The 26,849-nt window shown below is 44.8% G+C and overlaps 1 protein-coding gene across 1 annotated transcript in view; it reads right to left on the reverse strand.

The window, feature by feature from the left end:
* LOC123348040 (olfactory receptor 14A16-like) overlaps positions 1 to 17,987 on the reverse strand; it is a 63,716-nt gene extending 45,729 nt beyond the window's left edge. Inside the window, exon 1 of the mRNA XM_044985285.1 lies at positions 17,898 to 17,987. Within this exon, the coding sequence (XP_044841220.1) occupies positions 17,898 to 17,915 (18 nt within the window). The 5' untranslated portion in view covers positions 17,916 to 17,987. The remainder of the gene's footprint in view (positions 1 to 17,897) is intronic.
* Positions 17,988 to 26,849: the final 8,862 nt, after the last annotated feature.

The following is a 26,849-nucleotide window of genomic DNA, read 5'->3' on the forward strand; positions in this document are numbered from 1 at the left end:
TACCAAAAGTACCGATGTTTTGAAATGCCAGAAATCAGAACATTACTGAAAAAATGTTTCAATCAGGAATGTGGACATTGTCCATGACATCACTGTTGGGTTTTACTTGGAGGAGAGGATCATTGAGCCAATTCCTCCACCCAGAGTTCCTGACTCACCTTCCTCAGAGATCCCTGCTTAACCCCTCTGACTACTAGTCCCCTCCTCTCTCAGCCCCACTCCTTTGACCTGGCCCCAGGCCCATGGAACAGGCCACCCACCCCTACTTGCTTCCTCCTACCCTCATCTCCAAGCAAAAGACTATTTCCTCTGCTTCTGCCCATTGGCAAGCCCTGGTCATCACTTCCTTCCTCTCTCACTCTCCTCCTTCCCCTGCCTAGCCAGTCCCCCTGTTCTGAACAGTGCCCAGGGTGGCCTTTGCCCAGCACTGCTGAGGACACAGTTGAACTGGGGAACTCACTGCCACAAGGTATCACTGAGACAGAGAGCTCAGCAGGTGAGATAATGGCATGGATTATGAGAGCCTCCATGGTTATGTTAGATAAGAGAATGAAATAAACCCACCATGGTGAAGGTCTCCATGCGGGAGCTAGGAGCCCAGGAGGGGCATAACAGCCTGGTGAGTCTGGGCCAAGGCAACTCGGAGATTCTACATTTGAGACAACTCTTATTCTGTGTAAATAAACCAGTCCCCAGAAAGGGTGAGTAATTCAAATGCATCAATTATAGGAGATGGATTAATAGGGGAAGCAGAAATATTCAGGCGGTGACAGTTCTGACACCAATTTAGACCTAGTCTTAACCCTAATCTAATAAAGGATGAGTTTTCAAATGTAAATCATCAGTGGAACTACTCACGTGTTTAAAGTTAAGCACTTTCTAAAGGGATTTTCTGGATCAGGGCCTTAATAATCATGAGCTTTGAGAGCAGATTCTCAGCTGGTGTAAGTTCTCAAACTCAATTGATTTCAGTGGAGCAATGATTATTTAAACCAGTTGAGGACTGACACTTTCATTTTTAATGAACCCTGGTGTGATAATTCAATGTATCCACTCAAGGAAGAGAAACAGGGCATGTTAAAAAGGTTGCCAGTGAAAATGGCTCAAACACCAGTTACTTATGATGAGCTGCTTGTAAGTGATCTGCGGAGTAAGATAGTCATAGATATTCTTTGGTAAATAATGTTTAATAATGAATACTTATAGACAGACATGAAGAGGAAATGAGTCACAATAATTGGCATTATCTATCTATCTATTGATCGATCTCTCTCTCGAATCACATACTATGCTTTTGTCCCTCATATATGAATTGTATATACCAATGCCCACAGATGGGTATTCTAATACTAATAATAGGCCTGCTTTGTGAGATCCTTTCTTAGCTTGGATGTAACTAGTTTTACAATGGATGATGAATGAAATACCAGGTTGTGATGCAGCAGGGAGTGGAGAGTATTGACCTGGGGACTGTCTGCATTGGGGATGGGAGACTTTCCTTGAGGGAAGACACCTGAGCATATAACATGAGAGCCCAGGAAGGGAGTTGGGGCCAGGTGACACCTTCTGCCCGGAAAACTAGAAAAAGGTTGCAGGAGGAACCAGGGGGAGCGGGAGTGAGATGTCTGGAGGGGGTTTCAGTTTAGAGGTGGCTGGAGAAATGGAGGGAGCTCCAGGACTGGGGTCTAAGCTCACTGCCCCCCAAAACTGAGGGTTCCTGGTTGTACCTACAAGCTCTGTTTGGGACTGTGTTCCTGTCGTCCAATAAACCTTCCATTTTACTGGCTGTCTGAGAGTCACGGTGAATCGCAGGAAATGGGGTTGCAGGGCCTTGACTCCCCAACCCTCCGTGACAACTGGTAGTAGCAGTGGGATCTACTGCAGCTTGTGGATGGCACTTCCTTCAGTAAGTGATTGGGGAGCAGTAAAATGAAAAGAGGTTGATGGGGACCAGGCATGTTGAAGATTCAGAGAGGAGCAGTTTCGGGGGGCGGAGGAGCTATGCTTACTCCCTGGGAGTGTGTGACCAGCGAGACGGACTGTTGCAATAACAGGGTCCCCCTTGAGACTGTGGCGAGTAGGCGCATGGGTGGAGGAGTCTGCGGATCGACCCTGGGAGACAGGTGGTGTCCTGGAGAAGGGCTGGCATGCTAGGGGTTACCCCTGGAAACCAAGAGGAACTGTGAGCACACAGGCCTGAGAGTGCCCATCAGGAAAGACTTGCTGAGCTCATAGGCCTGGCCAAGAAGAACCTGGCCGGAACACAGAGGAAGCAGAAAGTCTGGAATGACCACACAGTGCAGGTCCGCACCTACTCTACTGAGGATCAGGTGATGGTTCTCATCCCTGTGAGAAAAAAATTCCCACAGGCCTCTTGGGAAGGCCCTTTGAAGGTGGTCAAGCAATTAAATGAGATAAACTATGTGATGGATCTGTCTAACTGGGCGCATCACTGCAGGGTGTACCATTTGAATATGATGAAGCCATATTACGACAGGGGGAATGTGGTGTTGGCCGTGTGTGGACATTGGGAGGAGCAGGGAGATGAGCCTTTAGTAGATCTATTCCCTGACACAGGACATGGCTCCCCCTTGGAAACAATTCCTCTCTCTGATCGGCTAACCCCTGCCCAGCAAGCTGAGATCAGAGGGGTGCTGTATCTGTATCAACAGCTGTTTTCCACCCAGCCTGGACTCACTAATCTGACTGTCCACTGGGTGGAGACAGGATCGCACTCGCCGATAAGATGCTCTCCCTTCCTAGTCACAGGGAAAACAGCTCAGGATCGGGAAAGAGAGGTCAATGACATGCTGGCTTTGTGGGTGATGCAGCCATCTTCCAGCCCTTGAGCCTCGCCGGTGGTGCTGGTCCCCAAAAAGGATGGGTTGATCCGGTTCTGTGTGGACTAATGGAAGCTCAATGCCATCACTCTATCTCATGCCTAGCCCATGCCCAGGCCTGATGGGCTCCTGGACAAGCTGGGAGGAGCTCGCTACCTTACCACCATGGATCTTACAAAGGGCTACTGGCAAGTGCCACTGGATGCACATGCCAGGCTGAAATCTGCCTTTATCACCTCCTTGGGGCTCTGTGAGTTCCTGACCCTGCCTTTCGACCTCAAGGGAGTGCCGGCCACCTTCCAGCGCCTCGTGGATCAGCTACTGAGGGGGATGGAGAGTTTTGCCGTATATTGACAACATCTGTGTCTTTAGCCAGACCTGGGAGGACCACGTGTCCCAGGTTAAACAAGTGCTGGATTGACTCCAGGAGGCTGGGCTGACCATAAAAGCAGAGAAGTGCAAGGTGGGGATGGTTGCAGTGTCCTACCTGGGCCACTGGGTTGGGAGTGGCTGCCTAAAGCCAGAACTAGCCAAGGTGGAGATGATCAGAGACTGTCCCGCTCCCCGAACCAACAAGCAGGTCCAAACCTTTATTGGGATGGTAGGGAATTATCAAAGATTTGTGCCCCACTTTAGCGCCATAGCCGCCCCCATCACTGGACTATGCAAGAAGGGGAAGCCAGACAAGGTGGTCTCGACCGAGCAGTGCCAGAGGGCTCTCTGTGTGCTGAAGGAGGCTCTGGTCAGTGGCCCCATTCTGGCAAACCCAGACTTTGACAGGCCCTTTATGGTGTTCACTGACACCTCAGACACGGGACTGGGGGTGGTGTTAATGCAGGAGGATGAAAAGGGGGAGAGACATCCCATTGTGTACTTGAGCAACAAGCTGCTACCCCAGGAGCAAAACTATACAGCCATCAAGAAAAAATGCCTGGCCATGGTGGGGGCCCTTAAAAAACTAGAGCCATATCTATTTGGTTGACACTTCACTGTGTACACTGGCCACTCTCCGCTGACCTGGCTACACCAGATGAAAGGAGCCAATGTCAAGCTCCTGAGGTGAAGCCTGCTCCTGCAAGATTATGACATGGACGTGGTCCATGTGAAGGGAAGTGCCAAAATAATAGCAGATGTGTTGTCCCAGAGTAGGGGCCCTGAACTTCCCCAGGTTACTGGTCAAAGTGACCCTGCTCAGTTCAGTCTAGAAGTGGGGAGAGATGTGATACAGCAGGGAGAGGGTAGTATTGACCTGGGGACTGTCTGCATTGGGGATGGGAGACTTCTCTTGAGGGAAGATACCTGAGCATGTTACATGAGAGCCCAGGTGTGGGGTTGGGGCCAGGTGACACCTTCTGCCCAGGAAACTGGACAAAGGCTGCAGGAGGAACCAGGGGGAGGGGGTGTGAGACAGCTGGAGGGGGTTTCAGTTTAGAGCTGGCTGGGGAAATGGAGGGAGCTCCAGGACTGGGGCCTAAGCTCCCTGCCCCCCAGAACGACTTGAGTGAGGAGTACCTACAAGCTCTGTTTGGGACTGTGTTCCTGTCATCCAATAAACCTTCTTCTTTACTGGCTGGCTGAGAATCACGGTAAATCGAGGGAATTGGGGGTGCAGGGCCCTGACTTCCCCACTCTCCATGACACAGGTCAGTGCATGCTATGGTACTTTTCCATTTAAACCAATATTATAAAAATATGACACCAGGCAAATTACTCATACCAGTATTTACTAGAGAGAGAAGGTGAACCTTATGCACAGCTTATCTCCAGACTTGAAGAAGAGCTCTGTATACATTTGAAATCTTGTCTCTTTCCCCTGCAGAACTTGGTCAAATAAACAATATTACCGTAGCTACCGCATCTCTCTAATATTCGGGGACCAACATGGCTGCAAAAACAGTGCATATACCAGTGTTTATGTCACTATTGAATTTAGCCTTGTGTCTTTGAGCCAGTATCAAACCAGCAATGTTGATGGAGCTACTCTGCTTTAGCAAAGAATTAGCTACGATGTGGAAAACACCGAGGAGTCCTTGTGGCACCTTTGAGACTAACACATTTATTTGGGCATAAGCTTTCGTGGTCTATAACCCACTTCATCAGATGCATGGAGTGAAAAATATGGTAGGCTGTATATTTATACCCGTCTACTGTGTTTTTTACTCCATGCATCTGATGAAGTGGGTTTTAGCCCACAAAAGCTTATTCCCAAATAAATTTGTTAGTCTCTAAGGTGCCACAAGGACTCCTGGTTGGTTTTGATGATACCCCTCTGCAACCTGAGATGGGGAATTTACTCATGCATCTCTGTTGCACTCACTTTCTCCCAGACACCGTTATCCATTCTTCGATCTTTGTGTGTATTGGCCATTGACCAAATCCTGATCCATTTGAAGTGAGTGGCTAAATTTCAGTGATTTAACAGGGATCAAAATTGGCCACATTAGCCTGTCTGATTGTCTTTAAGAAATACTCAACAGCTTCCTCTTAAACAAATAAACAAACAAACAACCCTTTCCCACCATGGCACGAATGACACAGCACTGATTTATTTATTTAGGGTTACAATAATTAAAAGATGTCTACCTGAGGCTTTTGGTTCCTTAACACATCATTACAAGTACGATGATATCCCAGCCCTATTCATATAATTATTTCAACAGAAACTCAACCATGAAGACACCTCTTGTGCACACCTTTATCATTGTGGAAAGAAAACTTTCAGCTCGCTCAGAAAACCCCATCAAAGAGGTGACATTTGGGCTCTCCCGATAGGTAACAAAACATCAACAATGCTGTCTAAGTGAACACTTGCCATCTGCCCAGTCATTCCCACCTTAAAAACACTTTGAACAAAGAAAGAAATCAACTCTCCAAAAAACAAACAAACTAACAAAAAAACAGAGACAGAGGCAAAAAACAAACAGCTACTGCATTGACACTGCAATCCAATTTTTACTTCAAAAAAGAAGAGCCAGTGAGGTTCACTAAGGATTTTCATATGGCTAAGGATTTTATGTAGAAAGTGCTAACATGGCATGGTGATGAGTGGCAGTACACAATACTGTGATAGATAGATAACACAGGCAAACAGATAGATAATGATATTATTTACATTGGTATTCATTTACATTAGGTCCATTGACTTAAGTGGAGTTTTAATTTTTGCCAGTGAAAATTTCCCTTTTTGAATAAAGAGATGGCAAACCATGTCATTTGATTATATTTATAAGGAAACATAGAAGAAAATTAAAATCAAAGGAGAAAGATGGCCATTTATTTGGTCATAAATAACCTCTGCCCAATCAGTTTCCTCACGGCAGTGTTGATCTCCTTGTTCCTCATGCTGTAGACGATCGGATTCAGCATTGGAGGTACCACGGAATAGAAAACATCCACCATAAGATCCAGACGTGATATGGACTTGGAGTTGGGTTTCAGGTAGGCAATGATGCCAGTGAAAATAAACAAAGAGACAACAGTAATGTGAGGAAGGCAGGTGGAGAAGGCTTTATACCGGCCCTGCTCTGAGGGGATTCTCAGCACAGTTTTGAAGATCTGAACATATGACACAATTATTAAAACAAAACAGTTTAAGACTAAGCATGCACTAAAGGCAATAACCCCACTTTCACTGAGGTCTGAGTCAGAACAGGCCAACTTGAGTAGCTGGGGGATGTCACAGAAGAACTGATCCACCACATTTCCTCCACAGAAGGATATTGCAAATGTGTTCCCAGTGTGCAGGGCAGAGTAAAGAATACCACTAATCCAGGCACTGGCTGCCATTTGTATACAAGCTCTCCTGTTCATCACTCTCTCGTAGTGCAGTGGTTGGCAGATGGCGATATATCGATCATATGCCATGACAGTCAGGATGCCAATATCAGCCAAACCAAGGAACATGAGAAGAAACACTTGGGCAACACATCCAGAATAAGAAATCACCCTGGTGTTCATGAGGGAATTTGCCATGGATTTGGGGATGGTGACAGAGATGAATCCAAGGTCCAGAATGGACAGATTCATCAGGAAGAAGTACAAGGGGGTGTGAAGATGGTGGTTGAGGGATATAGCTGTGATTATGAGAAGGTTCCCGATAAGGCCTGCCAGGTAAAGCACCAGAAACATCACAGAGTGCAAAATCTGCAGCTCCCGAATATCAGAGAATCCCAGGAGAATGAATTCTGCAATGGTGGTTCGGTTGGACATTTTCTTCCTCAGCACGTTGTGTGATGGCTGTGGAGGGAAGAAGAAGGTCCATACTCAGGATTCGAGTGTCAGAGGGAATGGCCTTGATTCCCTTCTGAGTAATATCCCATGATCTACTGTTAAATGTGCACAGCACTCCTCCCATCCTTCCATTGACTAGGAGCAGTGAGTGCTCCTCACCTCTGACAATCAGATCACTAGAGAGACAAGTTAAGTGAAGCAATATCTGTTATTGGACCAACTTCTCTTGATGAGAGAGACAAACCTTCAAACCACACAGACTATCTCACCCACCTTGGCTCTCTAATAACCAACCAAAACTGTAATAAATTGCCTAGGGAGGTTGTGGAATCTCCATCTCTGGAGATATTTAAGAGTTGGTTAGATAAATGTCTATCCGGGATGGTGTAGACAGTATTTGATCCTGCCATGAGGGCAGGGGACTGGATTCCATGACCCCTCGAGGTTCCTTCCAGTCCTAGAACCTATGAATCTATAAACTTGGGACCAATGCGGCTACAACTACTGCATGCAATCAGCCTGCTACTCAGCCCATTAGTGTCAATTGACATAACTCTCTTACAGTCCACGGGGCAGCATCAGTTTACACTACGATGACCAGATGTCCTGATTTTATAGGGACAGTCCCAATACTCGAGGTTTTGTATTATATAGGCTCCTATTACCCCCCCACACACCATCTGTCCCAATTTTTCACAATTGCTATCTGGTCACCCTAGTGTACACCATGTGAGTATCTGGCCTAAGATGCCAGTTGAACAAATGCATTAAAGACTGGAACAAATTACAGCCCAAGCCCACAGATCTAGCAAAGATGGTCCCTCAGCTCTGTCAAACAACAGAGGAAAAACTTGGGCATGAAACTAAAGTACTAGAACTCCAAGACCATCTGATTCCCACAAGGGAAATATGACAGACTCGCTGAGCATCCAAGTGTAAGCTTGTGTGTAATGATTCCTTCCCAAGCTCTGTATATAGGTGACCTGATACCTGGTTACAAATTGACTGATGGCACCAATCCCAGCTCCACTCCCATCTCTGGGTGTCGATGGGCTAGTAGAATCGCTCAGTGACTTTATGTCTGGCCTGAGTGGGGCAGCAACCGTCAAAAGACCTTAGTTGTGTTCTTATCTCTGCCAGTGGCTTGCTGTGTGACCTTGGGCCGGTCACTTCTCCTCCCCGAGCCTCTGTTTCCCCTCGCTCCCTTTGTCTGCTTCGTTTTTTATGAACTCTACGGGGGATGGACAGTGTCTTATAATATGCATGCTCAGTGCACCCATTTACAGTCTTCGTGCTCAGCTGGCAGCAGTGTTGCACACGGGATATGGTGATAGACCAGGAGGTCTGGATTCCTGATCCATTGACCTCCTGGGGTCTGTCAATGCTGCAGCGGGGAGCATCTTCCCAGCTCCAGTAAACAGACATGGGGTAGCTCTGCTGAAGTTACTGTAGAAAACTTACCCATGTAGCCCTGAGGTAGCCTGGTCAGCAGCTCAGGCTCCATCTGTCTATGTACCCATGGAGTTCAGCCGGGTTTGTACTGAGGTTCAAAAAGAATTAGATAAATTCATGGAGGATAGGTCCATCAATGGCTATTAGCCAAGATGGACAGGGATGGTGTCCTTAGCCTCTGTTTGCCAGAAGTGGGAATGGGTGATAGGGCATGGATCACTTGATAGTAACCTGTTCTGTTCATTCCCTCTGGGGCACCTGGCACTGGCCACTGTTGGAAGACAGGATACTGGGCTAGATGGACCTTTGGTCTGACCCAGTATGACCGTTCTTATGTTCTTATGAGGTGGCTAGACTGAGCCATTCCCTCTGCCGCCGGCATTTACTCTGTTATTTTTACAGCATAGCTAGTGAAATCTGCCTACCTGAGTTGGGAAGCACATTCCTAGCTGTAGTATAGATGTGCCCTTAATGTCCTTTGGCAGGGTCCAGACAGATAGGCTGCAATCTCTTGACTGAATCCCGACTCTGAGTTTCAAGGTGCTAGTATGCCTGTTAGGTACAGCCCATATTCCCTGGGCTGTCAAATCTGCTGTTTACTCATTTCTGCCATCCTGCTGCTATTTCTTTGACACAGAAATAAAAATGGATAGGACAGGATGACGGTATTTGAAATTATGGTATCATTGGACAATATTACTGCTTCCTACCCTGCCTGAAAGATAATTTCCAAATACAGATGGTGAAAAATGTACTTGTTAAACTGTTTTAAAAGAAAAAGATGGTTTTCAGTTAAATCTATCTATCTATCTATCATCGTTCCAAAGGCCATTTTTTTCCTTTTGTGAATGGGGGGGGTTGTTTAGACTTTTCCAGTTTTTGGCAGTTTTCAGCAGAAAATGTTTGGTTCTCTGTTGCCAAATCCAATTTGAGGATTTGGGGGACTTGTATGAAAAGCCAATATTTACTAACAAAAAGGAAAGAAAAAAAATCCGACTATCCCTACTTGTTTGATTAAATAGATAGCAAAAGTCATAAAGAGTTAAAATTGGAAGTCAGATATAGGTTCTTAAATTTGCCCTGTACATTAATACTCCAATATATTTAATTGAAATAGCAAACTTACTGCGTTGGTCTTTAGATAATTTTTCCCAATTTGTGATGCATTTGATCCTCCGGTGGTAGAAAATTTGGCCACTATCTATCTATATATGTCCATTCACAACAGTCTATCACCTTATCTCTCTCATGTAAACATCACTGCATTATCCAGCAGCGATTTCCATGTCTCATAGATGGATTTCCTGAGTCGCTGGTCTCTCCGCAGTTCCTAGCGGACAGGGAGCCACTCCACAGATGGGTGCTCCCTGCTCCCCTCCTCAGGCAGGCTTGGCCAAGAGGTGATGGACTAAATGCAATGAGGGACTGAAAACCCCTGAAGATCTAGAACTGCTCTTGGGTTGTGCAGGCATCAAACACCATCACAGCTCAGTATGTCCCTGCTCTGGGGCTAAATAGCTGAATCCAGTCTCCAGAGCTGTGAGCCCAGCTCTGATGTGACCTCAGGAACAAACCACCTGGACAACCTGTCGAAGCCAACCCTAACCCCACAGAGGTGGAACAGCACCTGCCCTGGATCTCACACAATGGCAACATCCCTGAAAGGACCCTTGGCTAAAAAAACAAGGCAGATTTGGCTAAGGTATTTGACAAGTCAAATGTATATTTATAGCACAGGCATGTGACATACAATAGTTAAGAGACTAGCAGCACCAGAAGCTTAGCTGGCCTGGAATAACCTGTTCCTTCATTAACGCCGCATGATTACTACTGGGGCAGCAGAGAACTTTTTCCCCTGCATTGCATCAGCCGCTCTTGGGAGGCAGCCACCAGAAGAACCCACAACTCAGGCTGCCCAGGGTGCTCAAAGTTGGACACTAAGAGGAACCCAGAGGCAAGCATGAAAAATGAAAGGTCATGTCCTGAGCTGGTGTAAATTGATGCAGTTCCATGGATTTCAAAGTAGCTAGGGCTATTTACACCAACAGATGACCTGTCCCTTTGATTTCAATCGAGCTATGGCCAATTGACACCAGCTGAGGGCCTAGCCTGTCAGAGTTCACTTTGTTTATTTGGGATTGCGGGTATCTATTGAAAGCCCTTTATGTGTGTGGATGGGGATAGGGTGTTGTCATAGACTGAAGCTCCAACAGTTTCCCCTGAATACCACCGCCCTCTCCTCTAAGGTCTGTCTAGGGCTCATCACCCTGTCTTCCAAGGTGTCCTGTTGGAGAATCCAACTCAAACATTTGGGAAGCAGCTTCTCCAGGATGGCTTCTCCACTAAGGAGCGGGGCAGGGGTTGCTCAGCAAATCACCCTCCAGTGACTCAGGAAGGAATATGATAGAGTTTTATAAAATAAGGACTGGTGTGGGGAAAGTAAATAAGGAAGTGTTATTTACTCCTTCCCATAAAACAAGAACTAGGGGTCACAAAGTGAAATTAATAAGCAGCAGATTTAAAACAAACTAAAAAAACTATTTTTTCACACAATGCACAGTGAACCTGTGGAACTCCTTGCCAGAGGATGTTGTGAAGGCCAAGATTATAACAGGGTTCAAAAAAGAGCTCAGTAAGTTCAAGAAGGATGGGCCCATCAACGGCTGTTAGCCAGAATGGGCAGGGATGGTGTGCCTTGCCTCTGTTTGCCAGAAGCTGGGAATGGGCGACAGGGGATGGCTCACTTGGTGATTACATGTTCTGTTCATTCCCTCTTGGGCACTAGATATTGGCCATTGTTGGAACACGGGACACTGGGCTAGATGGACCTTTGGTCTGACAAAGTATGGCCGTTCTTATGTTCTTATGTTCAGTGCACAGAGCTCTGTGTAACGAGGCTTTTGTTCCATTTGCTGACAAAGACCATGTGATCTGGGACACACTGTATTGCACTGAGGAACCAGAGCACCTCTCTGCAGACTTCAGGGATTTGGAAGCATTTTTCAGCCCCTGCTGTTGCTCTACACTGGAGAACGTGTTCTTGTCTGGGGCTGAATTTGGGATTCCAAGGCCAGGTCCTTCAGGCCTTACTCAGCATTCTGGCAGCAGTCAGTGGCAGTGCAGTCTGAGCAATGGCTGCAAAAATGGGACCATCCAACTGGATAATCTCTGACACAGATATAGCCTTGTGGCCTGAGCCATAGAATCAAGTCATCGCAATATTTGTATTTCTTATCTATCTTGGCTGATAAGAGAGCCCAAACTGTAGGTCTGTGCCCAGTACCGTAAGAACACATGTAAAATATATTGACTTTGTCCACCAATTGCTAAGCAATTTATCCAGCATAACTTTCTCCTTCCTTCAGCAAACAATTTTCCTATTAACTAACTGTAATTTTACCCCATTAAGAAAATGGCAAAATTTTCTCCACCAATGAGCTAGCACGTCCTCCTTCTTTAACCAGCCACAGTTTTCTCTGCCCTTCACTACCCCTCCACTTCTCCATCTTCCAAACATAACAGACATTCCCTCCTCAACCTATCTTGCCCCCCAACATTTACAATCTACACCATTCCCCCAACCAACACTAGCCTTCTTCCCTTTTCAATGATAATGAGAACATGCCTTATTCAACAACCATAACAATCTCCCTCCTAAATGAACAAAACCTCCATATAATTTTTCCCAGTCGTATCATGTCCTGTGTTCATGGCTTCTAGGAAAGCTTTGGAGAATGGGTAGGCTATAGGCCACATCCTGAAGTTTCACAGACTTGGGCTGTGGGTTCGGAAGGCATTCCACTGTCAATGAACCAGCATTGGTTTGCTCAGTTGTCTCAGCAGATTATGGTTCTCCAGGTGTCTAAATGAAGATAGGAGAGGAGAGGAGAGGGGAGGAGAGGAGAGACTCTGCACTTTCATGTTTCTAATGATCGCAACTTCTGGAAATGTCTTGAGCCAGGGTTACTGGGGCTACCCGGATGAAGAGCTGAGAGTCGAGCTCCCGTTCTAACCAGGGACCCCGAACTGTGTTCTCTGTTCCAGGGATAAAGAGTAGAAGAAAGTCAGGGAGTAGGGAGCCTCCTGCAGGAGATGCAGAGAGGAGACCCAGGGCCAGAGGGAACTTTTGAAGAAGCTCTCCAGGGCATCCAGAGAGGAGGCCTGGCTTGAGTGACCTGCACTGCAGAGCAGGAACAAAACCCGTCAGAGGGAGTTAGGAGCCCAGGAGGGGCATAACGGCCTGGTGTGTCTGGGCGAAGGCAACCCGGAGATTCTAGCTTTGAGACAACTCTTATTCTGTGTTAATAAACCAGTCTCCAGAAGGGGTGAGTAATTCAAATGCATCAATAGTAGGAGATGGATTAACAGGGGAAGGAGAAATATTGAGGCGGTGACAGTTCTGACACCAGTTTAGACCTAGCCCTAATCCTAATCCAATAAAGGATGAGTTTTAAAATATAAATCATAAGTGGAACCACTCACGTGTTTAAAGTTAAGCACTTTCTAAAGAGGTTTGCTGGATCAGGGCCTTAGTGCAAAACATTCAAAGGAAGTGAGATAAGGATTAATAATCATGAGCGTTCAGAGCAGATTCTCAGCTGGTGTAAGTTCTCATACTCAATAGATATCAGTGGAGCAATATCAATTTAAACCAGTTGAGGCCTGGCACCGTCCTATTTAATGATCCCTGGTGTGATAGTTTAATTTATCCACTCAGGGAAGAGAAACAGGGCATGTTAAAAAAGTTGCAAGTGAAAATGGCTCAAACACCAGGTACTTATGATGAGCTGTTTGTAAATGATCTGTGGAGTAAGATACTCATAGAAATCCTTTGGTAAATAATGTTTAATAATGAATACTTATAGACAGACACGAATGAGTCACAATAATTGGTATTATCTATATATTGATTGATCTATAAATCTATCTCTCATATCACATACAATGCTTTTGTCCCTGTATATGAATTGTATATCCCCATGCACAGAGATGGGATTCTAATACTAATAATAGGTCTGCTTTTTGAGATCCTTTCTTAGCTTTAACGTGACTAGTTTTACAATGCATAATGCATGAAATACCAGGTCAGTGCATATGACACCAGGCAAATTACTCATACCAGTATTTATTAGAGCGAGAAGGTAGACCTTATGCAGAGCTCATAGCCAGACCTGAAGAAGAGCTCTGTATGTGTTTTAAAGCTTGTCTCTCTCTCCTGCAGAACTTGGTCAAATAAATGATATTACCTCGCCCACCATGTCTCTCAAATATGGGGTGACCAACATGGCTGCAACAATAGTGCATATGTCACTTTTTAATTTAGGCTTGTGTCTTTGGGCCAGTATCAAACGAGCAATGTTGATGGAGCTACTCTGCATTAGCAAAGGATTAGCTAAGATGTGGAAAACACCGAGGAGTCCTTGTGGCAATGCCCTAATTAATTTGTTTGTCTCTAACGTGCCACAAGGACTCCTTGCTGGTTTTGATGATAGAGACTAACACAGATACCCCTCTGTAACCTGAGATGGGGAATTCACCCATGCATCTCTGTTGCGCTCACATTCTCCCAGCCACCATTACCCATTCTTGGATCTTTGTGCGTATTGGCCATTGGCCAAATCCTGATCCATTTTAAGTGAGTGGCAAAATCCCAGTGATTTAAAAAGGATCAAAATTGGCCTCATTATACTGTCTGATTGTCTTTAAGAAATACTCCACAGCTTCCTCTTCAACAAACAAACAAACAACCCTTTCCCACCATGGCACGAATGACACAGCATTGATTTATTTATTTAGGGTTACAATAATGAGAAGATGTTTACCTAAGGCTCTTGGTTCCCTAACACATCATTACAAGTACGATGATATCCCAGCCCTATTCATATAATTATTTCAACAGAAACTCAACCATGCAGACACTTCTTGTGCACACCTTTATCACTGTGGAAAGAAAACTTTCAGCTCGCTCAGAAAACCCCATCAAAGAGGTGACATTTGGGCACCCCCGATAGATAACAAAATATCAACTGTGCTGTCTAAGTGAACACTTGCCATCTGCCCAGTCATTCCCACCATAAAAACACTTTGGACAAAGAAAAAATCAACTCTCCAAAAACTGAATAACAGAGACGGAGACAAAAAACAAACAGCTCGGCACTGATACTGCAATCCAATTTTTACTCCAAAAAAGAAGAGCCCGACACTCCCTGAGGTTCACTAAGGACTTTGATATGGCTAATGATTTTATGAAGAAGGTGCTAACATAGCATGGTGATGGGTGGCAGTACACAATACTGTGATAGAAATATACACAGGCAAAGAGCTAGACAATAATATTATTTACATTGGCATGCATTTACATTACATCCATTGACTTGAGTCGTGTTTTCATTTTTGCCACTGCAAATTCACCATTTTGCATAAAGAGATGACAAACCATGTTCTCCTGGAGTCAATTATATCATCATTTGATTATATTTATAAGGAAAGATAGAAGGAAGTTAAAATCAAAAGAGAAAGATGGACATTTATTTGGTCATAAATAACCTCTGCCCAATCAGTTTCCTCAGGGCAGCTTTGATCTCCTTGTTCCTCATACTGTAGATGATTGGATTCAGCATTGGAGGTACCATGGAATAGAAAACATCCACCACGAGATCCAGATGTGATATGGACCTGGAGTTTGGTTTCAAGTAGGCAATGATGCCGGTGGAAACATACCAAGAGACAACAGTGATGTGAGGCAGGCAGGTGGAGAAGGCTTTTTGCCGGCCCTGTGCAGTGGGGATCCTTAGCACTGATCTGAAGATCTGAACATATGACACAATTATTAAAACAAAACAGCTTAAAGCTAAGCATGCACTGAAGACAATAACCCCAGTTTCACTGAGGTCTGAGTCAGAGAAGGCAAGCTTGAGTAGCTGGGGGATGACACAGAAAAACTGATCCATCACATTTCCTCCACATAAGGATAATGCAAATGTGTTTCCAGTGTGCAGGGGCAGAGTAAAGAATACCACTGATCCAGACACTTGCTGCCATTTGGACACAAGCTCTCCTGTTCATCACACTCTCATAGTGCGGTGGTTGGCAGATGGAGACATATCGATTATATGCCATGACAGTCAAGATGCCGAGATCAGCTGAACCAAGGAACATGAAGAGAAAGATTTGGGTGACACATCCAGAATAAGAATTCACCCTGGTGTTCATGAGGGAATTGGCCATGGATTTGGGGATGGTGACAGAAATGGAACCAAGGTCTAGGATGGCCAGATTCACCAGGAAGAAGTACATGGGGGTGTGAAGATAGTGGTTGTGGGCTATGGCTGTGATGATGAGAAGATTCCCCAGCAGGCCTGCCAGATAAATCATTAGAAACACCACAAAGTGCAAAATCTGCAGCTCCCGAATGTCAGAGAATCCCAGGAGAAGGAACTCGGTCACGGTGGTTCAGTTGGACATTTTCTTCCTCAGCACGTTGTGTGATGGCTGTGGAGAGAAGAAAAGGTCCATACTCAGTATTCGAGTGTCAGCGGGAATGGCCTTGATTTCCTTCTGAGTAATGTCCCACGATCCTCTGTGAAATGTGCACAGCACTCCTCCCATCCTTCCATTGACTAGGATCAGTGAGTGCTCCTCACCTCTGACAATCAGATCACTAGAGAGACAAGTTAAGTGATGCAATATCTGTTATTGGAAAAACTTCTCTTGATGAGAGAGACAAACCTTCAAACCACACAGACTACCTCAGCCACTTTGGCTCTCTAATAACCAACCAACACTGGAATAAATTGCCTAGGAAGGTTGTGAAATCTCCATCTCTGGAGATATTTAAGAGTAGGTTAGATAAATGTCTATCCGGGATGGTGTAGACAGTATTTGGTCCTGCCATGATGGCAGGGGACTGGACTCAATCACGTCTCGAGGTCCCTTCCAGTCCTAGAACCTATGAATCTATAAACTTGGGACCAATGCGGCTACAACTACTGCATGCAATCAGCTCTCTACTCAGCCCATCAGTGTCAATTGACATAACTCTCTTACAGTCCATGGGGCAGCATCAGTTTACACTAGGATGACCAGATGTCCTGATTTTATAGGGACAGTCCCAATACTCAAGGTTTTGTATTATATAGGCTCCTATTACCCCCCCTTCCCCCTCCCCCCACACACCATCTGTCCCAATTTTTCACAATTGCTATCTGGTCACCCTAGTGTACACCATGTGAGTATCTGGCCTAAGATGCCAGTTGAACAAATGCATTAAAGACTGGAACAAATTACAGCCCAAGCCCACAGATCTAGCAAAGATGGTCCCTCAGCTCTGTCAAACAACAGAGGAAAAACTTGGGCATGAAACTAAAGTACTAGAACTCCAAGACCATCTGATTCCCACAAGGGAAATATGACAGACTCGCTGAGCATCCAAGTGTAAGCTTGTGTGTAATGATTCCTTCCCAAGCTCTGTATATAGATGACCTGATACCTGGTTACAAATTGACTGATGGCACCAATCCCAGCTCCACTCCCATCTCTGGGTGTTGATGGGCTAGTAGAATCGCTCAGTGACTTTATGTCTGGCCTGAGTGGGGCAGCAACCGTCAAAAGACCTTAGTTGTGTTCTTATCTCTGCCAGTGGCTTGCTGTGTGACCTTGGGCCAGTCAATTCTCCTCCCCGAGCCTCTGTTTCCCCTCGCTCACTTGGTCTGCCTGTTTTTTTATGAACTCTATGGGGGATGGGCTGTGTCTTATCATACGCATGCTCAGTGCACCCATTTACAGCCTTCGTGCTCAGCTGGCAGCAGTGTTGCACACGGGATATGGTGATAGACCAGGAGGTCTGGATTCCTGTCCCCTTGACCTCCTGGGGTCTGTCAGTGCTGCAGCGGGGAGCAACTTCCCAGCTCCAGTAAACAGACATGGGGTAGCTCTGCTGAAGTTACTGTAGAAAACTTACCCATGTAGCCCTGAGGTAGCCTGGTCAGCAGCTCAGGCTCCATCTGTCTATGTACCCATGGAGTTCAGCCGGGTTTGTACTGAGGTTCAAAAAGAATTAGATAAATTCATGGAGGATAGGTCCATCAATGGCTATTAGCCAAGATGGACAGGGATGGTGTCCTTAGCCTCTGTTTGCCAGAAGTGGGAATGTGTAACAGGGCATGGATCACTTGATAGTCACCCATTCTGTTCATTCCCTCTGGGGCACCTGGCACTGGCCACTGTTGGAAGACAGGATACTGGGCTAGATGGACCTTTGGTCTGACCCAGTATGACCGTTCTTATGTTCTTATGAGGTGGCTAGACTGAGCCATTCCCTCTGCCGCCGGCATTTACTCTGTTATTTTTACAGCATAGCTAGTGAAATCTGCCTACCTGAGTTGGGAAGCACATTCCTAGCTGCAGTGTAGATGTGCCCTTAATGTCCTTGGGCAGGGTCTAGACAGATAGGCTGCAACCTCTTGACTGAATCCCGACTCTGAGTTTCAAGGTGCTCGTATGCCTGTTAAGTACAGCCCACCTTCCCTGGGCTGTCAAATCTGCTGTTTACTCAGTCCTGCCATCCTGCTGCTATTTCGGTGATGGTGTGGCTGATCTGGTTAGGTCCCGTGATGGTGTTGCTGGTGTAGATATGTGGGCAGAGTTGGCATCGAGGTTTGTTGCATGGATTGGTTCCTGAGCTAGAGTTACTATGATGCGGTGTGCAGTTGCTGGTGAGCATATGCTTCAGGTTGGCAGGTTGTGTGTGGGCGAGGATCAGCCACACCATCACCGGTTCATTCACCTGCACGTCCACCAATGTAATATATGCCATCATATGCCAGCAATGGCCCTCTGCTATGTACATCGGCCAAACTGGACAGTCTCTAAGGAAAAGGATAAATGGACACAAATCAGACATTAGGAATGGCAAGATACAGAAACCTGTAGGAGAACACTTCAACCTCCCTGGCCACACAATAGCAGATCTTAAATTGGCCATTCTGCAGCAAAAAAACTTTAGGACCAGACTTCAAAGAGAAACTGCTGAGCTCCAGTTCATCTGCAAATTTGACACCATCAGCTCAGGATTAAACAAAGACTGTGAATGGCTTGCCAGTTACAGAACCAGTTTCTCCTCCCTTGGTTTTCACACCTCAACTGCTAGACCAGGGCCTCATCCTCCCTGATTGATCTAACCTCGTTATCTCTAGCTTGCTTCTTGCTTGCTTATATATACCTGCCCCTGGAAATTTCCACTATTTGCATCTGAAGAAGTGGGTATTCATCCACGGAAGCTCATGCTGCAAAACGTCTGTTAGTCTATAAGGTGCCACAGGATTCTTTGCTGAATGTCAAGTGAACCCCTGTGAATGGTGGTTACTTTTTCTGCTTTTGAAAAGACTGACAGACACAAAGTGGGGAAACATAAGATTGGCTATATTGGGTCAGACCAATAGTCCTTTTAACCCAGTACTCTGTCTTCTGACAGAGGCCGGTGGCAGATGCTTCAGAGGGAATGAACAGGACAGGGCAATTTTCAAGTGCAGCTAGATTCCTCATTTTTGAGTAGTTCCCCTGTTTTAAGTTAAATGGTACTATGGTGGGCTTCTTTTGTGGTTCCCACCCACCAACCTGTGCATATTAAATTCAATTATGCTATGGTCACTATCGGCGAGCAATTCAGCTATACTCATCTCTTGGACCAGATCCTGTGTGCCACTTAAATCAAGAATTGCCTCTCCCCTTGTGGGTTCCAGGACTAGATGCTCCAGAAAGCAGTCACTAGTGGGGTTTAGAAACTTTATCTCTGCATCCTATCCTGAGGTGACATGTACCCAGTCAATATGAGGATAATTTGAAATCCCGCTTCATTACTGAGTTTTCTCTTGTTATAGCCTCTCTAAGTTCCCTGAGCGTTTCACAGTCATTATCACCACCATAGTCAGGTGATCTGTAGTATATTCCTACTGCTAAACCCTTATTATTCAAACATGGGTTTGCTATCTATGAACATTCTATGGTACACTTTGATTAATTTAACATTTTTACTCTATTTAAGTCTATACTTTCTTTCACATGTAGTGCCACTCCCCCACTAGCATGACCTACTCTGTCCTTCCTTGATATTTTATACCCTGGTATTACCATGTTCCACTGATTCTCATTGGTCCACCAAGATTCTGTGATGTCAATTATATCAATATCCTCCTTTAATACCAGGCATTCAAGTTCACCAATTTTAGAGTTTAGACTTGTACAAGAGCACTTATAGAATTTGTCAGTATTTAGTCGTCTGCCTTCATGTGATGTAATTGAATAAGACTCTTTTATGCTTGACTGTTTCTGTTCAATTCCTACCTGTCATAGAATCATAGACGACAGAGGTTGGAGGAGGAGGTCATCTAGTCCAACCTCTTGCTCAAAGCAGGACCAACACCAACTAAATCATCCCAGCCACGACTTTGTCAAGCCTGACCTTAAAAATCTCTAAGGAAGGAGATTCCACCACCTCCCTTGGTAGCCCATTCCAGTGCTTCACCACCCTCCTAGTGAAAAAATGTTTCCTAATATCCCACCTAGACCTCCCCCACTGTAACTTGAGACCATTGCTCCTTGTTTTGCCATCTGCCACCACTGAGAACAGCCTAGCTCCATCCTCTTTAGAACCCCACTTCATGTAGTTGAAGGCTGCTATCAAATCCTCCCTCACTCTGCAGCCTAAATAACCACACTTCCCTCAGCCTCTCGTCATAAGTCATGTGCCCCAGCCCTTTATAATTTTTGTTGCCCTCAACTGGATTCTCTCCGGTTTGTCCACATCCCTTCTGTAGTGGGGGGCCAAAGCTGGACGCAATTCTCCGGATGTGGCCTCACCAGTGCCGAATAGAGGGGAATAATCACATCCCTCGATCTGCTGGCAATGCTCCTACTAATGCAGCCCAATATGCCATTAGCCTTCTTGGCAACCAGGGCACACTGCTGACTTATATCCAGCTTCTCATCCACTGTAATCTCCAGGCCCTTTTCTTCAGAACTTCTGCTTAGACAGTTGGTCCCCAACCTGTAGCAGTGCATGGGATTCTTCTGTCCTAAGTGCAGGACTCTGTACTTGTCCTCACTGAACCTCATCTGATTTCTTTGTGCCCAATCCTCCAATTTATCTAGATCACTCTGGACCCTATCCCTATCCTCCAGCGTATCTACCTGTCCCCCCAGCTTCTATCAACTTTATCAACTTCTATCCTCACTTCTTTATGAGAATATAGAGAATCCCCATTAATAAATCCTCCCCTATAGGATGTGTGTTTCCAAACCCTGTACTCCTCTGGTCCTGTTGGCTTTCCCCCAGACCTTAGTTTAAAAACTTCTCAACAACCTATTTAATTTTTCATTCATCAGTCTAGTTCTGTTTTGATTTATGTGGTGCCCATCGTTCCCGTATAGGCTTCTCCCTTCTCTAAATGTTGTCGGGTTGCTAATGAACCTGAATTCCTTCTCTGTACAGCATCATCTCATCCACATATTGAGATCCTGTAGTTCTGCCTCTCTCCCTGGCCCTTCGCATGGAATTGGAAGCATTTCTGAGAATGCTACATTGGCTCTCCTGGACTTTAATCTCTTACCCACAGCCTCCGTTTGGCTGACCAGGACATCTCTCTTTCCTTTGCCTATGTCATTGGTACCTACATGTACCATGAGCACTGACTCCTCCTCAGCCCTGCATGTAAGTCACTCTAGATATATTGAAAGGTCCACAGCTTTCACACCTAGCAAGGAGAATATATAGGCTCATAAAGATGTGGAAAATACACCTCAGCATAGCTGGTGGCTGCCCTGTCACAGATGGATGATTTGGGTTGGTGGCAGGTCAGCCAGGACAACTGTTGCTTTGGATTCTGGCTCACTCCTCTGGTCTGGGACGTCACATGGTGGGTCTGGTCAGGTCTCTATTTTTTGCTGATCCTTGTCCGCCTGGGCCATGCTGGATGGTGCAGTTGGTCTCAGAATCCGGTGAAAAGCCAACAGAGAGGATGATAGTGGGGGAGGGAAATGGAGGGGAAACAAGAGCAGGAGCTCACATCTATAAGTCTGTGGTCCTCACTGGTCTAGCACTAATGGCCAGGCATATCCCCTGGTGACTTTTGGTCTGGTTGTACAAGGGCTCATGAGCAAAGGACAGAGTCTCTGGAGTTGAAGGAAAGGCCTGTCAGTCTGTCTTCTGGGAATCTCCCAAGAGTCTGTTCCCCAGTTGAGGCCCCCATCTTTTTAAGGATGAAAAAATGGGATTGTGGTCAGACAACCCCATTGGCTTATTATATTGTCCCCCAGTTAGGTCTAGTTTCCAACACACACATTTTGATTTCTCTTCAATGAAGTTACAATGCAGTCTTTAATTACACGACCATGTATTACATTTTCCAGGGGACCCCTGCATTGTTCAGTTCACAGGATTGACAGGGCTCACTGGGTAAGCTGCTGTTCAGTATTTTGTTTTCTCCTCATTCTTCAGTGTGTGGCCCCAGGCCTTGTTCACCGCACACTACTCTAACCTTGCTCCTAAGAGAAAATAATTGATTTTTATCTTGACATTTTCTATGTTGCTCATCAATACAGCATCTGATTTCTTTGTTAGAGAGCTGGTCAGGAACCAGCAGGTCCATTTCATGGGATAGGCTGTGATTTGAAAATTTGTTTCCATTCCAAATTGTAATCAAATTTCAGAATTTCCCTTGGAAAGATTTTTTTTTAATTTGGGTGTCAGTTCAAACATTACATTTCAGTAAAATTGAAGCATTTTGTTCAATTTTCAATATTTTATTTTTTACTTTAAATCTTATTTTAGATTATTTTTATCTCCTTTTTTATTTTGTAAATTGACTCCTCATGCCAAATGTCAACTCCAGTCTCCAAAGCCTGGTCACACTAGAGCTTAAAATAAGCAAAACAGCTTATTTTCCCCTGGCTTCGTTCTTGGAAATCTCTCAAGTGTTGTGAGATAGACACCTGACATAGAAAATAGCAACTTCAGTGGTAAAAGTCTGGTAAAGTTATAAGCAACAGAAAACAGGGCTTTATAAATAGAAGTGTCAGGCAACATTAATGAGACAGCATTACCAGCCCTACCTAAAATAATGTCAATAAATACCCAAATGCCAAATAATATTTTGTGTACCCCAATGACTTTAATGGGGGATGGATTGGGTGACCCTGCATATGAGTGTTCCAGAAAGGGTATTCATTAGTCCTTCTGAAATCTCATTTATCTTCTTTGTCGATGCAACTTGTAATTGATTGGGTGGGAGGGAGAGGGAGAAAGGAAAGGATGGTGCTAAATCTTGCAGTTCATACACATGACAGACTATCACTGATATCTAAGGAAGTAAAATGCAAGACAATTCAAGAGAGCCCAGCTCGGTGGTGCCCTGATCTTGACTGGATCTTGATCCTGTGGCATTCTACTACTATTTTTGGTGTCAAATCTGAGGAACTGTCCCAGATTGAAGTGTCATCAGAGGAGGTTTTGTAACAAATTGATAAACTAAACATCAATAAGTCACCAGGACCAGATGGGATTCACCCAAGAGTTTTGAAGGATCTCAAATGTGAAACTGCAGAACTACTAACTGTAGTCTGTAACCTATCATCTAAATCAGTTTCTGTACCAAATGACTGGAGGATAGCTAATGTGCTACCAATTTTTTTAAGGTTTCAGAGTAGCAGCCGTGTTAGTCTGTATCCGCAAAAAGAACAGGAGTACTTGTGGCACCTTAAAGACTAACAAATTTATTTTAGCATGAACTTTCGTGAGCTGCAGCTCACTTCTTCAGATGCATAGAATGGAACACACAGACAGGGGATATTTATACATACAGAGAACATGAAAAGGTGGAAGTATGCATACTAACAGGCAGAGTCTAATCAATTGAGATGAGCTATCGTTAGCAGGAGGAAAAAAAACTTATTGAAAGTTTTTTAAAAGGCTTCAGATGCGATCTTGACAATTTCAGGCCAGTAAGCCTAATTTCAGTAATGGGGAAATTGGTTGAAACTATAGAAAAGAACAGAATGATCAGACACATAGATGAATATGATTGGTTGGGGAAGAGCCAACATGGTTTTTGAAAAGAGAGATCATGCTTCACCAATCTACTAGAATTCTTTGAGGGAGGTAAACAAGCATGTGGACAAAGGGAATCCAGTGGATACAAAGTACTGAGATTTTCATAAAGCTTTTGACAAGGTCCCTCCCCAAAGGCTCTTAAGCAAAGTAAGCTGTCATGGGATAAGAGGGAAAGTTTTCTCATGGATCAGTAAGGGGTTAAAAGATAGGAAACAAAGGCTAGAAATCAATTGTCAATTTTCAGAATAGAGAGAGGTAAATAGTATTGTCCTCCAGAGGTCTGTATTGGACCAGTCCTATTCAACATATTCATAAATGATCTGGAAAAAAGGATAAACAGTGAGGTGGAAAAATCTGCAGATGATACAAAACTACTCAAGATGCTTAAGTCCAAAGCACACTGTGAAGAGTTACAAAGAAATTTTGGGCAACAAAATGGCAGACAAAATTCAATGTTGATAAACGGAAAGTAATGCACATTGGAAAACATAATCCCCACTATACATATAAAATGATGGGATTTAAATTAGCTGTTACCAATCAAAAGAGAGCTTGGAGTCATTGAGGATAGTTCTCTGAAAACATCCACTCAATGTGCAGCAGCAGTCAAAAAAGTGAACAGAATGTTGGGAATAATTAGGAAAAAGATAAGATAATAAGACAGAAAATATCATATTGGCTCTATATAAATCCAGGGCACACCCACATCTTGAATACTACATTCAAATGTGGTCTCCCCATATCAAAAAAAGATATATTGGAAGTGGAAAAGGCTCAGAAAAGGGCAACATAAATTATTAGGGGTATGGAACGATTTCCATATGAGGGGAGATTAATAAATCTAGGATTTTTCAGCTTTGAAGAGATGACTAAGGGGGGATATGATAGAGGTCTATAAAATTATGACTAGTGTGAAGAAAGTAAAGGAGGAAGTGTTATTTACTCCTTGTCTCATATGACAAGAATTAGGGATCACCCAAAGAAATTCATGGGCAGCAGGTTAAAAACAAACAAAAGGAAGTTTTTGTTTCAAACAACGCACAGTCACCCTGAGGAACTCTTTGTTGGAGGATGTTGTGAAGATGAAGACTATAACAGGGTTCAAAAAGGAACTAAATATGTTCCTGGAGGATAGGTTCATCAATGGGTATTAGCCAGGATGGGCAAGGGTAGTGTCCCTAGCCTGTGTTTTCCAGAAGCTGGAGAATGGGTGATAGGGGGTGGATCACTTAGAATCATAGAATCATAGAATATCAGGGTTGGAAGGGACCTCAGGAGGTCATCTAGTCCAACCCCCTGCTCAAAGCTGGACCAATCCCCAACTAAAACATCTCAGGCAGGGCTTTGTCAAGCCTGACCTTAAAAACCTTTAAGGAAGGATATCCCATCACCTACCTAGGTAACCCCTTCCAATGCTTCACTGCCCTCCTAGTGAAAAAGTTTTTCCTAATATCCAACCTAAACCTCCCGCGTTGCAACTTGAGACCATTACTCCTTCTTCTGTCATATGCTACAACTGAGAACAGCATTGGTCCATCCTCCTTAGAACCCCCTTTCATGTAGTTGAAAGCAGCTATCAAATCCCCCCTCATTCTCTTCTGCAGACTAAATAATCCCAGTTCCCTCAGCCTCTCCTCATTAATCATGTGCTCCAGCCCCCTAATCATTTTTGTTGCCCTCCGCTGGACTCTTTCCAATTTTTCCACATCCTTCTTGTAGTGTGGGGCCCCAAACTGGACACAGTACTCCAGATCAGGCATCACCAATGCTGAATAGAGGGGAATGATCACGTCCCTCTATCTGCTGGCAATGCTCCTATTTATACAGCCCAAAATGCCATTAGCCTTCTTGGCAACAAGGGCACAATGTTAACTCATGTCCAGCTTCTCATCCACTGTAACCCCTAGGTCCTTTTCTGCAGAACTGATGCCTAGCCATTCCGTCCCTAGTCTGTAGCAGTGCATGGGATTCTTCCATTCTAAGTGTAGGACTCTACACTTGTCCTTGATGAACCTTATCAGATTTATTTTGGCCTAATTCTCTAATTTGTCTCAGTCCTCTGTAACCTATCCCTACCCTCCAGCGTATCTACCACTCCTCTCAGGTTAGAGTCATCTGCAAACTTGCTGAGGGTGCAATCCACACCATCCTTCAGATCATTAGACAAGATATTGAACAAAAATGACCCTTGGGGCACTCTGCTTGATACCGGCTGCCAACTAGACATGGAGCCATTGAGCATTAACTGTTGAACCTGATGATCTAGCCAGCTTTCTATCCACCTTATAGTCCATTCATCCAGTCCATACTTCTTTAACTTGCTGGCAAGAATATTGTGGGAGACCGTATCAAATCTTTGCTAAAGTCAAGGAATAACACGTTCACTGCTTTCCCCTCATCCACAGAGCCATGTATCTCATTATAGAAGGCAATTAGGTTAGTCAGGCATGACTTGCCCTTGGTGAATCCATGCTGACTGTTCCTGTTCACTTTCCTCTCCTCCAAGTGCTTCAGAATTGATTCCTTGAGGACCTGCTTCATGATTTTTCCAGGGACTGAGGTGAGGCTGACTGGCCTGCTGTTCCCCGCATGCTCCTTCTTCCCTTTTTTAAAGATGGGCACTACATTAGCCTTTTTCCAGTCATCCGGGACCTCCCCTATTCACATTGAGTTTTCAAAGATAATGGCTAATAGCTCTGCAATCACATCCGCCAACTCCTTTAGCACCTTTGGATGCAGTGCATCTAATCCCATGGACTTGTGCATGTCCTGCTTTTCTAAATAGTCCTGAACCACTTCTTTCTCCACAGAGGGCTGCTCACCTCCTCCTCATACAGTGCTGCCCAGTGCAGCAGTCTGGGAGCTGGCCTTGTTTGTGAAGACAGAGGCAAAAAAATCATTGAGTACATTAGATTTTTCCACATCCTCTGTCACTAGGGTGTCTCCCACATTCAGTAAGTGGCCAACACTTTCCCTGACCTTCTTCATATTGCTAACATACCTGTAGAAACCCTTCCTGTTATTCTTAACATCTCTTGATAGTTGTAACTCCATTTCTGATTTGTCCTTCCTGATTTCACTTCTGCATGCCTGAGCAATATTTTTGTTCTCCTCCTTGGTCATTTGTCCAAGGTTCCACTGCTTGTAAGCTTCTTTTTTGTGTTGAAGATCAGCAAGGATTTCACTGTTAAGCCAAGCTGTTCGCCTGTGTCATGAACAGATAG

Source organism: Mauremys mutica, chromosome 13 (genome assembly GCF_020497125.1).
Source record: "Mauremys mutica isolate MM-2020 ecotype Southern chromosome 13, ASM2049712v1, whole genome shotgun sequence".
NCBI lineage: Eukaryota > Metazoa > Chordata > Testudines > Geoemydidae > Mauremys > Mauremys mutica.